Genomic DNA, 23,374 nt, shown 5'->3' with positions numbered 1-23,374 from the left:
TCAACACACAATCATCTTCATTAAAAGTAGTGTGACTAACCTATCTTTCCAGTGCTGATGCCACGCGCTCTTCTATTGCGGTCTTTGATCTTGAAATGAGCTGATAATTAATAAAATGCAGCGCTTATCTTTTGATTTAGTTGACGTGAACTCCATTAAATTTAAATATAGCCCGGGAATTGAAGATTGGATATATATCCATTTTGCGATGACACATTTATGTGGCCAAGTGTAAATGGAAACGTTTTAACAAATCAGATAGATATCCGATCAGCGAAAACGCATGAAATGACCAGGTGTAAACAGGCCCTAAATTAACACATAACTTATCACAATGTCTTTATAACATACAGTGAGAGAGATTAGCGTAAAGAAACTAAATTACGTCTGAGCCTAGCCTCAGCAGAATGGTTTTCCTGAATTCAGTTTTTGACTGCTTCAGAGAAATTGAGCAGGCCCGTGTCCTCTCAGCATGACCGCCTGTCTGTCACTTCACCTGCATGTCCTTTTTGAGGCAGAAGGAACTATTAATTTTCTCTACGGGATATTAAGCCATTTGCTCACTGAGTCATTCAAGTACTAAGAAGCACTGCAAGATATCCAGTATCATTGTTTTTGCCACCGTTTGAATGGGCTTTTAATGGAGCCAGTGAACAAATAAGTAGGTACGCTTTATATTTCCAAGAAGGAAATTTCAACTTGTATTTACCAAGTTGAGTTGAATATCTTTGTATTGCATGTATTTGTTTTTCTAGACACTTACATCGAATGACCCTTTTATGTTTAAAATCGTGTTTTAAAATGAACACGTTCCTCAAATCTAGAAAAAAAAAAATCTTTGTAAATCTCTACAGGTGTCCAAGTAAAAGCAATTTGAGTGGAATTTCCCTCTATGAGAACTGCCTCCTGTTGCGCTCCTATCTCTGTCGTCTTACCCAATCACGGCGGCTTCGACACAGATATATTCCCCCGCCTGCTTGAGACGAGGCAGCTGAAGTGTCTTTGTTCTGCTCCATTACTCGCGGTTAGGAGCTGCGATTCGTCTCCATCTGCTGCTTCTGTCGTGCCTCACCAACTTAGGTTTCCCCCAGACACGGTCACCGAATATAAAAAAAATGAGATTACTGAAAAGTGGTGAAGTGTTTTCATGGTCTTCTGTGCAGATTTGCCACTCTCTCAGTGGGGCATTTCCTCTCTCTTATGAATCATTGTGTTTTCTAAAACTGCGCTGCTCCACCGCTTTGAGGATTTAATTGAATTTTGGCTTGTTACGTCAATTTGTGTATCTTTGGTCTGTAATGATGAATGGATGGAACTACTTGTTCAGAGAGAGGCTGCCTTTGCAAAATAAATTGTGCAAAACAAGAACTGTAAGCTGTATTAAAGGTGCTGTAAATGATGTTAGCCATCCAGGAACCTCCACTAAACCTGGACGTGACCCGTCTTTACAAAACCCACCATACAAAGATACCGTTGAGACCGTTATAATAAGAGTGTCTACAATAATCTTAATATTTTCAAAAACATTTTCAAAAATCTTTAAGATAATTATTTTTTTATTATTTTATTTTCTAATTTTCATTCATTCGTTCATTCATTTTAAGAGACTTATTGAGCTTGACATACTGCCCAGTCATTATAATAATAATAATAATAATAAAAAAGTCAAACTACTCAATGTTAAAAATAATAATAATAAATGTTTAATGTGGCTCTTTTTCTTTATGATAACAGGACAGTTGTATTACCCTGACATTTTTATTTTTTATTTTTTACTTCATGCCTCAAAAATATAAAAAAATATATACCAGGTTCCATAAAGCACTGCAAATTATCCATTATCATTGTTTTGTTCTGTTTTGTTTTGTTGTTGTTGTTTTTTTTGGCCACCACTTGAATTTTCAAGCCTTTTCTCTGATGTCCTTCTTGTATTTACCAAGTATCTAACCCTCAATTCAGAATTCATTCAGAAATTAATAAACTGAATTTCTAATGTAATGATGAGTAAAAAATGATAAAAAAATAATGAATGTCATATCACTGACCCGAATCATCTCAGTACCTCAAAATAATTATATATTTTGAATAAGTATCACAAAGTATCTCTTAGCAGTACCTGATATGAAAAACTTGCATGTGTTCATCATAATGTACCGATGGATTGACTCCAGCCCTGTTTCTTCCATCAGGGCTTCTTGAAGAGCGAGCGAGTGGCGCGCATGGTTCAGAGCGGAGGCTGTTCTGCCAGTGACTTCCGTGAGGTCTTCAAGAAGAACATTGAGCGCCGCGTGCGCAGCCTGCCCGAGATCGACGGCCTGAGCAAAGAGACTGTCCTCAGCTCCTGGATCACTAAGTACGACGCCATCTACAAAGGAGAAGAGGACCAGCGGCGGCCGCAGGGACGCATGCCCTTCAGTGCTGTATCCGAACTCATCCTCAGCAAAGAACAGCTGTATGAGATGTTCCAGCAGATCCTGGGAATCAAGAAGTTTGAACATCAGCTGCTCTACAATGCCCTGCAGGTCAGTGCTAGCTAAGTTTTAAGGTTTTTTTCCCCCCAAAGTAACTGATGGTATAATGTAGGGCTGCATGAGTAATCAAAATAAAACTCAAATCACGGTATGGCACGATGTGTTTTTTTTTTTTTTTTCCAATTAATAAATATACAGGTATGCACTGCGTGTTTCAAAGTGAAGCGTGGCGCTGTGTTTTTAAACGTGAGCAGGTCATTATCCACCGGTTTTCAGCATCTCGGAGCGGCTTGGATCACAACAAATGCTGCTCCATCTCTGTATCTGTGTTCTCTGTTTGAGTCGCTTTAACGTGCATTAAGGAATGCAAAATGCACCAACCATTTTCCCACACTTACAATGAGAAGTGCTTATTAACAAAAGAGAAGTTTTAAGGTTTCTTGTGATTTTACACCAGAATAAAAGCTTGACATTTAAAAATGAAGAAGTGAAGACAGCCATAAATATTAGTATTGTAATTTTACAGTTGTAATGTGAAATTCAATCATTATTATTATTATTATTATTATTGTTGTTGTTGATGTTATTTATTGATGTAATAAAGACTAGATTTTTATCTAACAGCGAAATATTTCAATAGTAACATTTCATTTATTTATTTACTCATTTTTATATTTGTATTTATTATTATTATTATTATTATTATTATTTATGGTCCAACTTTTGCTTCCCTGTAATAATAATAAGTTTAATTTGTATAGCCGTCACAGCCCTGTCACCAGCCCAGTCTCTATCTACGTTACGGACTCCATTTCCCAGCATTCCGCCTGCTTCATACCTGCACTTGATCCCCAATCAACACACCTGCCACCATTCACCTCATTACCCACCATATATAGGCAGTCACCTTCTGCTCCCTATTTGTCTGGTCTCGTCATTGCTACTACAAGCCACTTACCTGACTCACTCACCTGCGTTTCCCCAGTAATCATCTGTCTACAGTCATCTTCATCTGTGTTTCCTGCAAGGAAAAGGGACAAGGAACTATTAGTCTCAAGCTAAGTCTATTGAACCGATCTTCAATTGATCTGCTTACCTGTCACTTGCCTGCTTCTCATATCTTCTGCTAAATCCTGTGAATAAACTCCGTGATACTTACATGTTTGTCTCCTAATGGTCTCCTTCCGTTTGCTGACAATAGCGCCTTTCCCAAGCTCAATGACGCTTCACAATGACAAAAGCAATATAAACAATCAGTACTTGTCAAGTCCAGGACATGCGGTTGCAGTTGCAAACCATAGTAATAATACAGACAGCCAGATACAGCAAACAGTCAGATACAGCATTAAACCATAACAGTTTAAGAAGAAACATATAATGACTGGTAATATTGGTTGAACAGAGTTTTTGAGTTTGAGGTTTTCTAAACTCAAAAAGGTTTTGAGTTTAGACTTAAATTCATGCAGTGTGGTTATTGACCGAAGACACAGGGGCAATGAGTTCCAAAGTTTAGGAGCCATAACAAAGAAAGATCTCCCTCCCATAGATGAAAGGCGATATCTTGGGACACAAATAAGTTCCCCTCCAGATGATCGAAGTAGACGAGAGGGAATATATGGAGAAAGTAGGTCAGAGAGATAAGTAGGTGCAAGACCATGAAGTGACTTAAAGGTAAGCAGAAGAATTTTATTTACATTTACATTTACATTTAGTCATTTAGCAGACGCTTTTATCCAAAGTGACTTACAAATGAGGACAATAAAAGCAGTCAAAACTAACAAAAGAGCAACAATATATAAGTGCAAATGACAAGTCTCGGTTAGCCTAACGCAGTATATATATATATATATATATATATTATACACACACACATATACACACACACACAAAGAAAAACAAGTAGATAGAATAGAAAAAATAGAAAGCTAGTGTTTGTTTTTTGTTGTTGTTTTTTTAAATAAAGAATAAAAAAAAAAAAAAGATAAATATAGATAAAGTAGAATTAAAATAGAATAGAAAGTGTTAGAGTTAGAGGGTCAAATAAAGGTGGAACACTTTTATAAGTGATACGAGAGGACACAGGTAGCCAGTGGAGGTTAAATAGAATAGGAGTGATATGAGCAGACCGTTTAGGTTAACATTCTTGCAGCAGAATTTTGAATATATTGCAAACGGGAGATGGAGCATACTGGTAATCCAGAAAAAAGAGCGTTTCAGTAGTCAAGGCGAGATGTGATAAATGCATGTACTAGTTATTCAGCATCTTTTTGGGCTCATGAAGGAACGGAGTTTGGCAATACGCCGAAGTAAAAAAAAAATGCAGCTTTGGAGAGTTTACTAATATAAGCATCTAGATTTAGTGAATAGTCAAGAGTGATACCCAAGTTTTTGACAGTGGCAACTCATTGACACATGACTATAGAGTAGCGGTCTGGTGAATAGTCAGGTCGGCAAGAAGTATATATCTGAATATCATCGGCATAGCAGTGGTACTGAAAACCATGGCGACTAATAATTTGTCCGAGGTGCATAATATAAATGATAAATAATGATGATCCTAGAACTGAGCCCTGTGGCACACCCTGTTTAAGAGGGACAGTGGGAGATTTGTCGTTATGCATGGTGATGAAGTATTATCTGTCCGTCAAATAGGAGGAAAACCAGGCTAACGCAGCTCCTGAGATGCCAATCTCTGAGAGGCGCACGAGTAGTAGCTTATGACAGACAGCGTCAAAAGCTGAGCTAAGGTCGAGTAATGGAAAGGTTGCCCGAATCACTAGAAAGGAGGTAATTTATAACCCTTACTAGAGCAGTTTCAGTACTGTGTTGCGAACGAAAACCTGACTGAAATATATCAAAGTGTTTATTGCGAGCTAGAAATGACTGCAACCGAGTGGCAATGATTGGGCGATAATTAGCGTAGTCAGCTGGGTCCAGAGCTGACTTTTTGAGAATAGGAGTAACAGCAGCAGTTTTGAGTGATACTGGAACAGTTTTAGAGATAAGAGACATGTTAAATTAAGTGGAGCAAGCCTGTATTTTTAAAAATCATTTTCAGTATAATCAGTATAATGGCAGGTATGGTTCATTTGGACCACTTTTATATTTATATTTATTTTCTTAAGTATATTTGTTTTTTTTGTGAATTGCACTGAGACCATATTATGCCTAAGTTTTATCTCTGGTTTTCAGAGATATGAAATATCTAGGGGTTTGACCATGACAGCTTCATCTCTGTGACTTTAACAATGGCTGATGACACAATCCAAAATGTCACAGTAAGGAACAGTAATAATAATCAGTTGATTTTCACAATCCTTAATATCTCTGTAAAAAGTTTTCAAAGCAGGGTATGATTTTCTTTCATAAGAAACACATTGATTTTTCAGTGTTCTCTGACATTTGGACGTGTGGTTTCAGAACAATTGCCCAAAAAAACCCTGAATGTCCTAAAGGGACATTTACTGACAAAAATGAATTGCTGGGTCCGAGATTCCTTGAGCAGATGATTTGGAGGAAATCTTTTGGTCCCAAAAAGGTCCACTGGGACAGAAACGTTTGTGTTTTTGGCAGGTACTTTAATTTGCACATATTTGCATCTATGAGCTAACAAAGAGAAATATTTCTCAGTGTATAATCTTTTTTTTCTGTAAATTGGTGAGAGCTGAGTTGTCAATTTTTCTATTTTTGATTGAATTAACTTTTGCAAGCACATCATACGTAATTGATTTAAGGTGCAAAATCTGCTTAATATTGAATAAAAGAACATTGTTGAGGAAAATCTAGAGTTTTCGGGAAGGTCCGTTTTACGCACAAATTACTCAGAATTTACTCCTATATTTACTAATGTTTCATGAATGAGGCCCAATAGGTGTAAATCCAAATGTCACTTTGGAATGTAAGCCACAACACGTTTCAGATGATAAAAATGTGACTTATATTCAAGAAAATCACATTACATTTCAAGTACATTTGTATAAATTGGTCAGAATTTGCTCAAAACTGCATACTAATTGCCCCTGCATTTTGTATGCCATAAGTCACTTATGATATTTCTCAACTTAATGGCAACCCAGGGCTTTTCTTATGGAATTTAATGAGACTTTTTACAATTATGCGTTGTGTTGAGTGTTTTTCCTAATCGCGGTAAGCAGTTTAGTTCCTATAATCCTTTGCCCTTTACCTTAATCACCTGAGAACAGGTGGCTTTAGCCCATCATCAGCTGCTTTGAAGATATCGCAGAAAGGTCAGGGGGTTGATGGGAAATTGGCCTACTGGCTTGCCCTCATGTTATCTGTCACTAGCCTTTCCGCAGGGGACAGGAGGAGTAAAAGAGATGTGGTGGGGGGTCTTCACGGATGGCCCTTTTCATCACTATTGCCATTAGCAGATTAGTGCAATTAGGCGGCTTGAGCCCAACATTAATTGGCACGTTTGGCATCTAACTGAAATCTTATGGTGGAGTAAAAACAGGGGACTGAATATTTTGCTCAAGATGTCATCTTCAGTTTATCCTCATGTCCTTATAAAGTTTTTTTTTTTAAGTACATTTTATTTATTTATTTATTTATTTTTCCAATATAAACATTTTACAGGAGGTTCAAATTTAATGTTAATTTTTTTTGTCTCCATTAGATAATCTTTAAATGGTCCTTTGGTGTAAAATAGCCATAATAATTTTGTAATAATTCCTGAGATCATATGGTTGGGTAAAAGCAGGGGATTGCAGATTATACTTAATATGTCCTCTACAAATTAACTTTATGTCCTCATTTTTTAAAGAACAATTAAAAAATATATATAAATATAAATATGTATATACAGTTGTGCTCAACATTATTCATACCCTTGGTAAATATGATCAAAGAAGGCTGTGAAAATAAATCTGTATCATTAATCCTTTTGATCTTTTATTTTAAAAATGTACAAAAATCTAGCCTAACCTTTCACTGGAGAATAAGACTTTAAAATGGGAGGGAAATCTCATAATGAAATAAATGTTTTTCTCTAATACACGTTGGCCACAATTAATCATACCCTTTATTCAATACTTTTTGCATCATCCTTTTGCTAAGATAACAGCTCTGAGTCTTCACCTATAATGATTGATGAGTTTAGAGAACATCTGACAAGCGATCAGAGACCATTCCTTCATCCAGAATCACTCCAGACCCTTCAGATTCCCAGCTCCATGTTGATGCTTCTCCTCTTTAGTTCACCACACTCATTTTCTATATGGTTGTGGTCAGAGGACTGTAATGACCATGGCAGAAGCTTGGCTTTTGATCTTTTATTAAAAAAATTCACAAAAATCTAACCTTTCATTGGATAATAAGAAATTTAAAATGTGGGGAAATATCATTATGAAATAAATGTTTTTCTCTAATACACGTTGGCCACAATTAATCATACCCTTTATTCAATACTTTTTGCATCATCCTTTTGCTAAGATAACAGCTCTGAGTCTTCACCTATAATGCTTGATGAGTTTAGAGAACATCTGACAAGCGATCAGAGACCATTCCTTCATCCAGAATCACTCCAGACCCTTCAGATTCCCAGCTCCATGTTGATGCTTCTCCTCTTTAGTTCACCACACTCATTTTCTATATGGTTGTGGTCAGAGGACTGTAATGACCATGGCAGAAGCTTGGTTTTGTGCCCAGTGACCCATTTTTGTGTTGATTTTTATGTTTGTTTTGGATCACTGTCCTGTTGTAAGATCCAACATTGGCCCATTTATACGATTCACTTTTTATTTTTTTATCTGTTGTTATTTGATAGAATTCAAGATTGCTTCTATCTGAACAAAATATTCAAAAGTATTTCTTTTCACAACTACTCATATATCAGTGTTTTATGTTGTCAATCTGGATGACATACCTGTACTTAAAGACACATTCCCTGGAGAAATCACGCATGTTATTTTCCCTGCCAAATATTTATTTAACATGTAGTACATTGTTCATTTTGCTTTTCCTGGCTCGATCCGTCTTGCTTTAAACGAGAAGTATTTTTCTCTGATAGCTGCTCCACCCGGTGTCATATTCTTTTATGGAGTGAATGCCGAGGGAAGAGAATGAGGGAAACAGAAAGAGACGGTAAGCATGACAATTGAAATGTCAGTAAGTGGAGGGTGTCACACAAAGAAAGAGGAAGGTCTATAACAGGACTAGGAGGCAGTGACAGATGAGTGCAGAGAAGTGACAGACCGAGAGGGAAAGACTGATGTGTTTAAGTAGAGTAGAGGTAAAGGAGGATGAAGACAAGTCGAGGTCCAAGAAAGAACAATAACACAAAGAAAAGGAAACGGATAAAGTGAGATTGACTGAGATACTGTAGATACTGTAGAAGGATGTGCAATAGTACACTGAACAAAATTATAAACGCAACACTTTTGTTTTTGCCCCCATTTTTCATGAGCTGAACTCAAAAGATCTAAGACTTTTTCTATGTACACAAAAGGCCTATTTCTCTCAAATATTGTTCACAAATCTGTCTAAATCTGTGTTAGTGAGCACTTCTCCTTTGCCGAGATAATCCATCCACCTCACAGGTGTGGCATATCAAGATGCTGATTAGACAGCATGATTATTGCACAGGTGTGCCTTAGGCTGGCCACAATAAAAGGCCACAATAAAATAAAAACAAAAGTGTTGCATTTATAATTTTGTTCAGTGTAGTTTAGAATGTGTTTTTAGATGCAAGAGTGAATGTATTAACCCTTAAAAGAATGTAACCGGTTAAATACAGCCGTGGCCTATACTGTTAGTTAATATAGATAGCAAGCGTGCAGCACCACTAATTGTTTTCAATGTATAAACATATATTTACATGAATTAGCATGGCAATGGTGGGATAAAATGCTTACTCAAACTTTTTGTGCAAAGTTGTCCAATATTTCAGCTCATGTCCTGATCAGCTAAAAATGTAAAACTGGTCATTTTTTGCTCATTTTTCTTTCAAGTTGCTACTGGATTTACTTGTGAAAATTAAATGTTGTGATTAGTTATAACATTGTTTTTGCAAGTACTGTACCTCTTAGAGATTGACCAATTCTGATTTATATACACAGTATATTAGGGCTGTGCAAATAATCGAATGCGATTTTCATGCGCATCTCGTCAGTAAAGCCGGTTCTGTTATTAGTAGTAAATCTCCAGCACGTGCTTTCAGATGGAGCGGCATTTACTACACAGAGCCGTAGTTCATTGACAAGCTATGTAATATCGCGTTCAAAATCGCAGGCGACCCGGTCCGTGTACATTTTGATAGTTTGTTTTTCAATTTGAAATGAAATAAGCAGAAACGAGAAAACGGTCGCAGAAAACGGATAACCAACTTCAAAATTCGTTTTCCCCTTGTGGGCGGTCATGACACGCCCCTTTCCGCCGATTGGTCAACCAAATCTGAGCCTGTGACGTCATCCTCAGTTCGTTCAACAAAATAACAGTCCTCTGCTGCTGTACGGGGCAGGTCCTAGATCGGGCTTTCTTCTGTGCAACATAACGCGTTTCACCAAAATATTTATTTCAGAAATTTTAATCAGCACCCAGCCTGTTTTATTTAGCTGTGCGTAGTTAAATCTGTATGGTGAAGCTGCGCTATCCATAGACAGCGCAGAACGGATGAGAAGCACAGATTAAAAAAATAAATAAATAGACGTAGGGGGGTCCCCCAGATATTTTTTTAGTAAAATATAATGATGACAAATCTGTTTAAGCTCACGCAGTTAGGATACGGTACATTTCGTTAATTAATTTTTTTTTACAGTCATTCATGTGACTGAAGTCTGTTTTTAGGCTGTCAAAATGTAAATGCCTGTAATATTAGCTTTGCTATAGACAATCCAAAACAAAGCGAAACTGAAGGTAAAGTTGGGCTCATATCCTACCTCTCTCATTCGGCACAAATCCAAATGTTTCCATATACGCGATGTATTTGAAGCTATATATTTATTAGGTAAAATAGTTTTTGTAGTTCACGCGTGTTCCACAGTATAGATGGAAAAATATGCCAGAGTGGACCGGTGCTCACGCTGAACAGCGCAGCGGAAACATACTCCGTCATTTTTGGTCATACAGTAAGGCATAATTCGAAACTGCAAAGTGTTAGCAGTTTGAAGATTCAAGAATATTAGCAAAGTTTATTAGAATTCTTTCTAAACCCACCCCCCGTGGCATCGAAACTCTCTATCATGTAGCCTAACTTATGTAGCAGCATTAATAATGTGCCGGTGAGGAAATTTTCTCACTGATTAATTAACTTGTGACGACACCAGTGTTATCCAAATACACTTGCACATTTAACAAGAAAAGATGTCGATGACGTTCAGCAGCTGTAGCTCTTATTTTGATAGTTAATGTTTGATCCTTAGGCTACATTATCCCCCAATCTTTTAACCGAAATATTATTGACATTATTCTTTATTAACAAAACGAATAAGACGTATGCATATGACCTATACCCGCATTGTAACACAAATAAAGACCTATGGATTTCCCCTTACTGACAAAGAAATGTTTAGTTTTTGGTTCATTAAAACTCGCTAAACTTTTATTATATTTCGCTCTGGAACCTGAACGAAAAAATATTTTTGCCAAGAACGAAACGAAATGAAAACATTTAGCTTTTAATTCGTGTATTTAACAGCCTGGGAGATCTTCCCAGGACAGTAGCCTGCCTCACAGACTAAAATCATAGTGCCCACTCTGGAGATGGCAGTGCGCCCCTCAGGGGGCACAGTGACCGAGCTGGCCGGGCCGGGCCCCCTGAGCCCCAAACCCCCCATTTTGATCCTTAGGCTACATTATCCCCCAATCTTTTAACCGAAATATTATTGACATTATTCTTTATTAACAAAACGAATAAGACGTATGCATATGACCTATACCCGCATTGTAACACAAATAAAGACCTATGGATTTCCCCTTACTGACAAAGAAATGTTTAGTTTTTGGTTCATTAAAACTCGCTAAACTTTTATTAACAAAACATTTACATTTAGTCATTTAGCAGACGCTTTTATCCAAAGCGACTTACAAATGAGGACAATGGAAGCAACCAAAATCAACAAAAAGCAATGATACGCAAGTGCTATAACAAGTCTAAGTTAGCTTAACAAAGTACACGTAGCAAGGTGTTTTTTAAATAATATAATAAAAAAAAAGAAAACAGATAGAATAGAAAAAGAATAGAGCAAGCTAGTGTTAGAGGCCTTTTTTGCTTTTGTAAATTGTATAATAAATAAAAAGAAAACAGATAGAATACAAAAAGATTACAGAAGCTAGTGTTAGTTTTTTTTTTTTTAAGAAAACAAGCAGTAAGTAAATGAATAGAGTGCTAAACGAAAAACGACTAAGACTGATTATATATCCGCGTTAAAACAAACTTTTCCCTCATTAAAAAGAAAGCTCAGTTTGTGGTCCATTATTACTTTAATGAAAACACAAAAAAAGACAAACTCACTTATAGGCTATTAAACAAATAAATATTTTTTTATTAACAAAAGTTCTGCGCATTTACCGGAGCCGCTATGGTCCTGTCAATTTTGCGCTGTGGTTCATGCTGTATAAAGCGGACGCTGTCTGCTGTCCAACGCAACTAGGCTACATTATGTTAGGCCTAATGGCCTATTATATAAAAATTGGTGGATGGCCGAACACACCGGCACAAGCATTAAGAGTTAGTTATTTATCTATCTAGTTATTTATCAACATGTTACTTAAGCGTTGAGGGCTGTGCACACTCATAACATAAATTCTGGCTAAATGCGACGTTCCCGCAGCTATGATTAGCCTACAGTACAGTAAAAATTAAATCCACCCACAGCTGATTTGCATTTACAGTAGGCTGTTTGCAATGATGTGACTTCCAACTATATTGAACTATAAAAAATTAAAAAAAACTCACTGGAGGGTATCACTGTCAAATTCAGTAGCAATTAATTTTATTTAATCTTCATTTACTAGTGAAAATTCCAGTCTGAGCAATGGTGCCAGCTGTCCCTATCCTAACTGCGTGAGCTTAAACAAATTTGTCATCATTATTTTTTACTAAAACAATATCTGGGGGACCCCCCTACGTCTATTTTTTTAAATCTGTGCTTCTCATCCGTTCTGCGCTGTCTATGGGTAGCGCAGTTTCACCATACAGATTTAACTACCCGCACAGCTAAATAAAACAGGCTGGGTGCTGATTAAAATTTCTGAAATAAATATTTTGGTGAAACGCGTTATGTTGCACAGAAGAAAGCCCGATCTAGGACCTGCCCCGTACAGCAGCAGAGGACTGTTATTTTATTGAAAGAACTGAGGATGACGTCACAGGCTCAGATTTGGTTGACCAACCGGCGGAAAGGGGCGTGTCATGACCGCCCACAAGGGGAAAAATTATTTTGAAGTCGTTTATCCGTGTTCTGCCCGTGAACCAAAAAATGAAAATCGAGCCAAACTCTCCTTTTTTTTTTCCTTTTTTTTTGAACAAATGAAAAAAAACGGAGAAAAAAAACGACCGTTTTCTCATTTCTGCTTATTTCATTTCAAATTGAAAAAGAAACTATCAAAATGTACACGGACCCGATTCATTGCTGATATTGAACGCGATACTGCATAGCTTGTCAGTGATCTACGTACCTGTGTAGTAAATGCCGCTCCATCTGAACCATAGACTGTATAAAAACATGGACGTAGTGTCCGTGACGTCACCCGTAGGTTTCTGAAGAGCGTTTTTGAAGCTCAAAGTAGGTGGAGCCGGCTGTCGCTATCTTGGCAAAGCGCCACCGCGCGTGACTCCCAGATAATCGAAAATGGGCAAAGAGGCGGGAGCTGGTTGCTGAAACCACGCCCACCTAGCTCGACGGTGGTGACAGCAGCGGCAATCCACCTGTCACTCAAGTGGCCACGCCCTTAATTATGCAGAACTTTAGGGCTTAATATAATTTAAACAGATTGTCATGACAGGCAAAATTAGCTATATAGACCAAAACCACTTTTTGTACCAGGCTGTAAACATATTTTTTTCAGCTGTAAAGTTGGGCATTTTAACATGGGGAGTCTATGGGACTGACTCCCTTTTTGGAGCCAGCCTCTAGCGGCCAGTCGATGAATTGCATGTTCAAACGCACGTGCTGGAGATTTACTACTAATCACAGAACTGGCTTTACTGATGAGATGCGCATCAAAATCGCATTCAATTATTTGCACAGCCCTAATATATTTATATATAAACAATACTGATTATTTGCATCCTTATATGTCCAAACTAGACTTGTGCCGGTATTCGGTAATACGATATATCACGGTTTTAATGAGCAAGACTTGTATTTTTTAAACAAGGATTAATAACTTCTGTAGCAAATGTAGCTATTGCTCATTGTTAATGTTAATGCATTAACTAAGGTTAACTAATGAGGTCTTATTGTAAAGTGATACCTATTATTGGTCTTTATAGTTCTTTTGCACTTTAATCTGTGTAAAACTTTTGACTTTATAAATTTTTCTGTATTGCTTTATTGCATTTAAATGTTCAGTTATTTTTGTTATAAGAAAAATGTTATTAAACCTGTAAACCTTTAAAAAAAAACTAAATTTCAATATCGCGATAATACCGCATACCGTGATAAAAGCATTAGCAATTAATCGCAACATGAAAATTTGATACCGGCATATCCCTAGTCCAAACCAATATTTACTTAATGTTCTACTTCTGTTTTTGTTAAATTTCATCTTCATATCACGACAATACACACCTAGCCTGTTTGTTTTTTATATTTTTATAACAAAAATAACAATAGGCAAAATAAATTGACAGTCTAATGTTTTCAAATGGAGAACAAATGAATGACAAGGGAGTGTATCAACTTTGCAAAAATTTAATCATTTGTAACTTTAGTACCTTGTAGTACTCCATAGAATGTAATTGTTTTAAATTACATTTTTAAACATTGATCTATTATTTAAATGTCCGCCTGATGCTCATAAGTATAAACCAAAAATTAAGACAGTTCTTTTGATAGAAACCGTATTAAATTACTCATACAGAAAGTATGTAGGGGTGGGTCACCAAAAGTTGAGTGTATATTATTATTATTATTATTATTATTCATTTTACAACCAGAAAACAAGCTTATCAAATTTTTAAAATTTGTATCAAATCACCTAAAATATTTTTAAATGCATGTTATAAATCTTATTGTGAACACTTCATCCATGTATATGTTTTTTTTCTCCGCTATGTTTAAGCAAAATCTTCCAGTGAAAATATCAGACTTATGACTTGCGCTGGATTTCTCCAACCATAAACCCTGCCACTTTCTTACAATTCACTGCAAGTTTGTTTTCATTTTTTGAGTGCAACACTCATATCTCAAAATCCAATCAATCCCAACCGTTCAGTAGAACCAAGTCCCCAACCTACATTTTTTTTTTCGATAATCTGTGTCACTCTAATATACACCTCAGTACAGAAGAAAAGATCTTTCACTACTTTGTGCGTACTATTGATTTCTTTGCGACTTTATTTTCTCTTGTATGCTTAACTGCTAGGTGTGAATTTTATCCTGTAATATTCTGTAACAACCTTTAGTGAAAGACAGAAATGTATAGGAAATCATGAGAAACTAATCTTTTAAATCACATCATCTCATGGTCAACCATAGATGACCCCATTAAATCAGTCAGTTGAATAATAAATAAAGAACCCCGTGAGGTGTGGAACATCTGGTTGGGCGGACAGGCAGGCGGGTCATGTCTCAGGTGGACACACTGAGAAATCCAGCTGTGCCCTTCTGATCAGAGAGGCCAGTTGCTGCAGCTCAGCCTCCCTGTTCTCCTCTCAGCACCTGTCATCCTCTTCCTAATGAACACATTCAGCCTCGCCTCTCGCTCTCGCCACCCTGTCATCTCTCGTTAGCGTGCCTCGCTGGGGCCTGAAGATGCACCGTGCAGGTGAGCCACCAAGAAGCGGTAATGAATTACTGCCTCTGATGGTGCAGCGATACTCATATCTGTCTGACAGGGTCAAGGTGGACCATCAAAAACAGAGGCGGCGCATCCCAGTGACACTTTCTGGCTTAAGGCTAAAAAGTATTTAATAAAGGTTGTAAAAGTTTTAAAGGGTTTTACTTCCTTAATTTGAATTTTCTTTACGCTTTATTTTTATTGTATGGAAAAACCGAGGCATTTGTCACATTGTTGATATTTAAATTATATTTAATTATTTTAATTTATATGCATCAATATATAATATAAATACAAAGTATTAAAGAAGATTTTGTAACACTTGGAGTCTTTATGTATAATGCATTATACAAGTATTTTTAATGCATTAATTATGCCTTGTAATGCACCTTATAATGATTGTATGATCTCACCACAGTTGTAATACATTATAATACTTATCTATTAAAAAATGCATTAAAACACATGACAAACAACCAATTTCAGATGTAAAAAAAATTACAAATGTAATATAATTTAAAATTTGGTTACAGTTATGAAAATATATAATACATTACAATATACATTATGAATACATTTTTTATGCATTATAAAGGCTTCAACTGTTACAGAAGATTTTTACTGAAACATTTGAATATGTAAATTCCACATGGTGACTAATTTTTCTTAATTTTGAGTGATGACAAATGAGTCTTTAACATAGAGTTTTGAAACGATTCATTATAGTTTAAACTGATTCATGAACAATTCATGGAAATTAATCAAAATGACACATGGTGACTAATTTTTTAAACAATTTTGAGTGATCCAAATTAATCTATATACTGAGTTTTAAATCAGTTCATTACAGTTTGAACTGATTCACAAACAGTTCATATAAATGAATTAAATTCACCAACTCTGTCCATTTAACAATAAACAAGGCATTGTTTTCCAATTTTTACACATTTTACAAAATAAATAAAAAAAGAAATATTTTACTAAATTTAAATTGTATTTTATTTAAACATTTTATTCAATTATTATCATTCTTGTGTATCAAAATAACTGAGTGAATAATTCAGACGAATCATTGAATCGGGAGTAGGGCTTTCATGATATCAGATATTTACTAGGCAATTATTGTGGCCAAAAGAATTCATGATTATCATCTGTAGAACTTGTTTGGCTATTTATTATCATATGTGTAGTATTAACATGATATCGTTATTACATTTTCTTATTTATTACCGTTATCGTCAATACCGGTATAATGTGGCACCCTGAAGTCAGAGTTTTAAGTCGGTTCATTGAAATGAACTGATTCTGTCATGTGCTCCAAGGAAGACGATGATGAAAATAAAAATAAAACAAGGTTTATTAAATAACTCAAAATAGACAGCCAATATGCGAGACAGTGTGCTATACACAAACAATACCAGACAACTAAAGGGGGGGAACAGAGTAACGTAAATACTGGGCAAATGAGAGTAAAAATGACAAACACCTGTGCAGATTAAACGAATTACCATGACAACTGAATAGTGGCGGGAAAAACTGAAAAAAGGAAGACAGGATACTAATGAAAACAAACTAAAAGGCCATGATAATGAAAGTAGCTAAACAGAACTTCCAAGGTTCTTTGATCTTGAATGGCCAGCAAAAGCATTATTAATGTATTATGAATATTCAGTAAAGCACCTGAGCTTAGTATAGAAAGACAACCGTACTTCTTTTTCAGTGCCTTGTGAGAATAAAGCTGGTGACTGTAGGCGTCTGGTCTTAAATTGGTTTGCTAATTTAGATGAGGGGGGTAAAGAAAGCTGAGGGAAGATTAGAGCGTGACAGCAGCATGCTTTTCTCCAGGCTGGTGATGTCTTTCATTAGGGCGCTCTTAAGGCTTGTTGTCATAGAAATTGTTGCCAAACTAACCAAAATAGAGCAGCTAAAGAAAAGCGAACAAGTTGGTAACACGGCAACTGAAAAGAATCTGGTGTGCATATGTGTTTGGCTCTGGGGAGGTTTTTGAGGACGTTCTCCTCAAAGAAAGCCACAATCAAGCCATTTTAATGCATTATGAACACAAGCCCGCTGCGCTGTACCGCTGGCATATTTCAGTGGGATGCCCACGCCGCTGTCCGTGTTTTGGCAGTTTTATTATTCTTTATTTAGCCACTGTTTGTGTCATTGTGCTGGGAAATGGCTGACGTGGTCATTCTGACTGTCCAAACCAGCAATTCATGACAGAATTATCTGGCCGGCTGGGGACATCTCAAACTTTCAAACTGCCAATCATAATAGATTTCCATAGCTTGCTGCATAAAAACAAGGAAAACTTCAATTTGTCAGCATTCGGACTTCAGACTATTATATTATATCATATCATATCATATCATATCATATTGAAAGTAAAACTAATCTTGGCATCTGTTTTAAATTAAATAGATTAAAATGATTTAAATTAAAAATTAAATCACAAAAGTTGAAAATTATGAAAATGAATATTATTATAAACAGTCATTACATTACTTTTTACAGTCATAATTAAATGTACTTTTATTTTATAATTATTTCATGTTATACATTTTAAATGTATCATTTCACAACAAATTTAATTTTTTTTAAATTTCACAAACAAATGTATTTTCATAGCTGTAGAAAACATTTCTGATCCCCACGGGCTATCACAGACTTTTTCTTCAAGGTTTATAGTATTTCAAATTAATTTTCCTGCACATCTATTAAGAGCAGACCATTAAGGAAATTAATTACATTAGCAGACCTTGCAAATAATTAGTATATTAAATGCATCTTGTGGTATTCTCTGAGAGTACAGATGGGTCATTTTAGCAGAACTTTTTGTAATTCATGAGTGCAACAAGTGAAGCCGAAGCACAATCTGATTGGCCCTGATCCTGACTACAAGTCCAACCTTATCTTAATTAAATGTCACAGATGTTGGGGCATGCATTGAAACGTATATCTCACAGTCTAAATAGCACACTGACGGCAAACACAAGAGTTATTAGATGCTAATTAGTTGTAAATAAGCTATGAATGTTGATTATCTGCTTTTGCACAGGCCTTAATTACCTGTCAGAAACTGAAATAGATGGCACCATTAATTCTTAATTAGTGGCCTGTATCGTAATGCATGTTTCATTCGCTTCCCTTAACATGTTCTTATAATTTTCCGCTTTGCATATATTGCTTGCTAAATGAAAAATATTCTTTAAACCAAACAGATTTGAGAACCACTGCGAAGTCAAACCTGTGAAAGATGTTTGTGTGTGTATTTACCATGTTATGTCCAAAGTGGAAATGTTATTCACATTTCCCAGCTGAGAAGAAAACTGCAAGCATTATCACATGATCATTTGATCATATCCCACCCTGACATTGACCTCCTGTTGTTTCTGGGGTCATTAGGTATATTATTAGTGGATACCAGCGGTTTTCATCCCCGTGATGCTCTCGTTACTTCCTGTGGGTTTCAGAGGTGCACTTCCTTTAACACCGATTGGCCTCTTTCCATCTGCCTAGACGTGACTAACTGCATCATTAAGGCCTCCCACGTACTGTATGACCAGACCAACGCCGGGCTGACAAGGGGCCTTCGTCTGCTCCGCTTTCTCCTACACGCTCCTTCTGTGAGATTTTGAGGCGTTAGTGGATTTGCATATGTTAATAGAATGAGTCGATAATGAAGGTTGATGTGATGGGAGCAGTAGATCTGCTCAGTAAAGCATGGCAGACATTAGCCAGCCTCATTACAGACACCAGCACACTGCTGCACTCAAAACAGTCTTTACATGTTCTTCCTCTGATTAGAGCATCAGGAGCGTTCAAATAGAATGTTGTGTTACACAGCAGATTGATTGTGGAATCATGATTAAACACAAGCAGATATTTATGTTTTTAGAAGATATGTTTTGTTTTAGGGATGTCCTGATCATGTTTTTTGTACCCAATCTGATCTGAGTCATTGAATATTGAGTATCTGCCGATACAGAGTCCCGATCCAATACTTGTATTTTCCTAGCGCTTGGTGCACACACCAAGTACATAAAAGTTATAAAGTTATTAAAAGCATTCCAGCATTCCAAAAAACTAGGTGGTTACTACGTGGTTGCTATGGTTTTATGGGTGGTTAGGTGGTTGCTTGGGTGTTCTTAGTGTGTTCTGGTTGGTTACTAGGTGATTGCTGTGGTGTTCTAGATCATTACAGGGAGTGTTATGGGTGGTTTTCAGGGTGTTTTGTGTTGTTACTAGAGTGTTCTAGGTGGCTACCAGGTGGTTACTGGGGTGTTGTGGGTGGTTACTAGGTGCTTGTTCGGGTGTTGTGTAGGGGTGGGCGATATGACCAAAGTATCACAATATGACATATGACAATTATATCACAATATGAGTGATTTTATTTAACAGTAACAATATATCACAATATAGTTTTTTTTTTTTTAATAAGGTTTTATGATACCATAGACATTTCAAAATTCTTGTCACCAGTGTCAATATCACATAAATACTAGCCTAAATAAAATAAAAAAAACAAGCTCACTGAAGATAAGTAAACAGTCAGTGATTAAAAAATAATAATAATAAATTAATTACAAGCAATAGGACAAAAAAACTACAGTAGAACAATTAAATAAGAAATGCTACAAATGTTGTTTAAAGTAATCAAATGTATAAAAACACTGCATATTCTTCACTGTGCTAATTACATATATATTTCTTCTTTTTAAAGTTACAAAAGTGATTTTGTCAAGACCCATCAAACATGCTCTTTTGGGGCCCGTATGAGGCCATTGCGGGCAGCCCACTGTGGGCCCAGATAACGGCGTGAAATGCGGGGCATGAACATTTTACTAAAAACATAAACACATTATAGGGAAAAATTCTGTCATCTTTCATCCTCATGTCATTCTAAACCAGCATGATTTCTTCTGCAGAAGATGATATTTTGAAAAATGGCTCTCTGTTTTTGGCCTCATTGGTTAGAATTAATCACGTGATGACGCCAGCTAGTGTATTAATAATATATATTTTTCTTTCTTCCTATTTTTTTTTTCCAATTCTGAAATATAATATATAATAATATGTTATATTTATATTATAATATATTTTTATAATAATAAATACATCACTGATGAATACCCTTATGAAAATTAACCATGGTTTTATTATAGTTTTTGTAGCAAAACCATGGTTAATTTGTGGTTACCATGGTTTAATTACAATAATCATGTTTTTTGCTTTTATTTGTAGTAAAAACATGGTTAATTTTTGTAAGGGTACCAATGATAGTGAACAAATTGGTCAATGATCAACTATTTGCATTATTTTATTGTGACAAATGAGTTTTTATTTAATATTAATTATTTAATATTATTTTATTTAATACTTTATTGTACTACAACATACAATTTATTCTAGTACACATAATGATTTAGTGTTATTTATGAATGAATTAATATAAAATTGCTGTGATTTATTGAGGTCTAACAGTGTTTAGACTACTGTAATATGGTCCATCTGACTTTATCCGTCTGTCTGTGAACAGCTGCTACAAGCCAACAGTTAAAGACAGTAGTTGTCTTGTTATCTTGATGACTGTATGCAGTTTTAGTGAAGTATGGGATGGGCTGTTGAATGTAATGAATGTAATTTGATTGTATGGAATATAATTTGACATTTTACTGGATCACTAAAAAATAGTTTGATTAACCCTGGGCCTTGAACAATTATTCTTAAAACAATGTTTTAATTGTACTGTGTTGTGCTGTTAACATGGTGGGCTGCCCACAGTAAAACCTTATGGCCTCAAAGTGAAAACCTACTGTAGGTCCTGCATGGACTTACCCACAGGTGGACATGTGTGTGCTTTCTGTAGGCAGAAAATCTCATGGGGGCCCAAACAGGCAAAACTGCTATGGGCCCGCATGGGCTAACCAACTGGGGGCCTGTGTGGATTTTATGTGGGCAAGAACAACTGTGGACTTGCCCACAGAAGGCCCACATGTGGCCCCAAAGGGTTTGCCCATGCCCAAACTGTCCCACAGAAAGCCCACACTTACCCACAGTGGAATGTTTGCTGGGGAGCAGTGAGAGATTTTCTTTCTTTTATTGTTTGAATAACATGAATGACTGCTGTCACTTTAAGAGCTGCCCGGATCCCATATACTGTTACACATGTGTTTTCTTTCTCTGCTGTTTGCTTTCCTCTTAAGACCTAAATTATTGTGTTTATAAGGATACTTGCAAAGACAGGCATTTTGACACATACAAGTTAGGCATGGGCCGGTATGAGATTCTGACGGCGGTATACCCTGAAACCGGTTATCGTCCCATGCCTAATACAAGTGTATGTATTAAACCGTTCAAGGCCTATAAAGTGGCAAAAATAACTCTGTTTAATACTCCTGCACTCTATGAGCACCGTCTTCACATGTGCGCCTCTCTGACAGCGCTCAGAAACAGTCTCTCCGATAGAGGTCTGCACGGGCTTTAAACTGAACCCGAACCCGAGATCGTCTGACCCAACCCGACCCGACCTGAGCGGCACTGTTAAATGTAGAGCCCGAACCCGAAATCTTTTTTTTCCCCCCACAACGAATAGCCAATTTTTAAAAATGCTGTATTTCACGATTGCATTCAACGGTCAGTAAACAAATACATGTAAAGTAAGAGAATCATTAAGGCTCGGCCAGTTCACAAGGCAAAAGAAAAAACACTTAGCTTACCAGTTATGAAAGTTTATGAACATTAGGTGCTTCGGTCACATAAATTCTGCCGAGTTTTTGAATGGTTGTATACGACAAGACGATAATTCTTCCATCGTGCAAATTATGGTCATTTTCGTCAGTTAAGGCTCGTTAGCATTCGGCCTGCTTTAAATCAGACACAGAGATGCAGTGCGGTAAGATCGCATTTATTTGAATTAATTAGGCTAATTATATAATTTATTTGAATTAGCGAGAGCGAGAGAGAGAGATGAAAGTTGCGTGTGTGAACCTGCGTCTGCACGTCTCTCTCTACAAGCAATGAGGCTTGTAATGAGGCTTAATGAGGCTCTACAAGCAATGAGGTTATGTTCTTCAAAAACAGCGATTTTACCCCCTCATTGCAGAGAAATATAACGTTGCGAGTCAGTAGCATATGTCGAAGCTATTTTACTAATGAAAGTTTCCATGCTGTGTTGTCATTGTCGTGTGCAATTATGTGTGTGTGTATGCGTCTATGAAAGCAGCGTAGCCTACTGCATATAGTTTTAGTTTAGCTATAAACCCGAGCCCGACCCGAACCCGAAGCTATTCATTAAACATTAACCCGAACCCGACCCGAAACCCGAAAGTATTTCGGGACCCGTCGGGTAGCAGACCTCTTCTCTCCGACAGTGCACGCATATAGCAAAATTAGTTCTCTTTCACTGCTGATTGCGTTTCAGCAGCTTAAAATCACTTGTTTTTAAACCGCAGTAGGCCTGTTGCGATTCGTCGATTTTATTCGACTATTCGATTTTTTTAAAATCCTCAACTTCATTTTGTTCGCATCGACTAACCAGCAAAATACCGGAAGTGGCGCATTTCACGGACGAGAATCCATAAAACACATTATTAGACTGTTTCCCAAGGCTGCATGATATATTAAACATAATTAAGCATAATTGTGAATTCACAAACGCTACGATTTAATTAAATAATTATATGCGATGCAGTTCTAATACAGTATATGCGCTTTAATTATTTACATGCGTGTAGGTTAAGTACGTGCGTCACACAGCGGCTCCGTTCACAGTAGTTCCACAGGAACTGTTATCATTTACATGTGTGGAGCGTCTCAAACTCCATCTCTGCATGTTGTTGTGAGTTTGGGTTTATTATAACATTCATCTGGGAACGCAACGTGCGGCATTTCATCAGATTTGTAAGGTAAATCATTTATAAATCTACGCAAACACAGAA

The 23,374-nt window shown here is 36.5% G+C and overlaps 1 protein-coding gene across 1 annotated transcript in view; it reads left to right on the top strand.

Moving 5' to 3' along the window:
• The window catches only part of LOC107752302 (calcium-dependent secretion activator 2-like), a 170,120-nt gene that overhangs the window by 62,227 nt on the left and 84,519 nt on the right, over positions 1 to 23,374 (top strand). The window contains exon 3 of the mRNA XM_016568240.1: positions 2,190 to 2,522. Within this exon, the coding sequence (XP_016423726.1) occupies positions 2,190 to 2,522 (333 nt within the window). The remainder of the gene's footprint in view (positions 1 to 2,189; positions 2,523 to 23,374) is intronic.

Source organism: Sinocyclocheilus rhinocerous, unplaced genomic scaffold, assembly GCF_001515625.1.
Source record: "Sinocyclocheilus rhinocerous isolate Xijiao unplaced genomic scaffold, SAMN03320098_v1.1 scaffold861, whole genome shotgun sequence".
Classification (NCBI taxonomy): domain Eukaryota; kingdom Metazoa; phylum Chordata; class Actinopteri; order Cypriniformes; family Cyprinidae; genus Sinocyclocheilus; species Sinocyclocheilus rhinocerous.
This window is presented reverse-complemented; position numbering and strand designations above follow the sequence as displayed.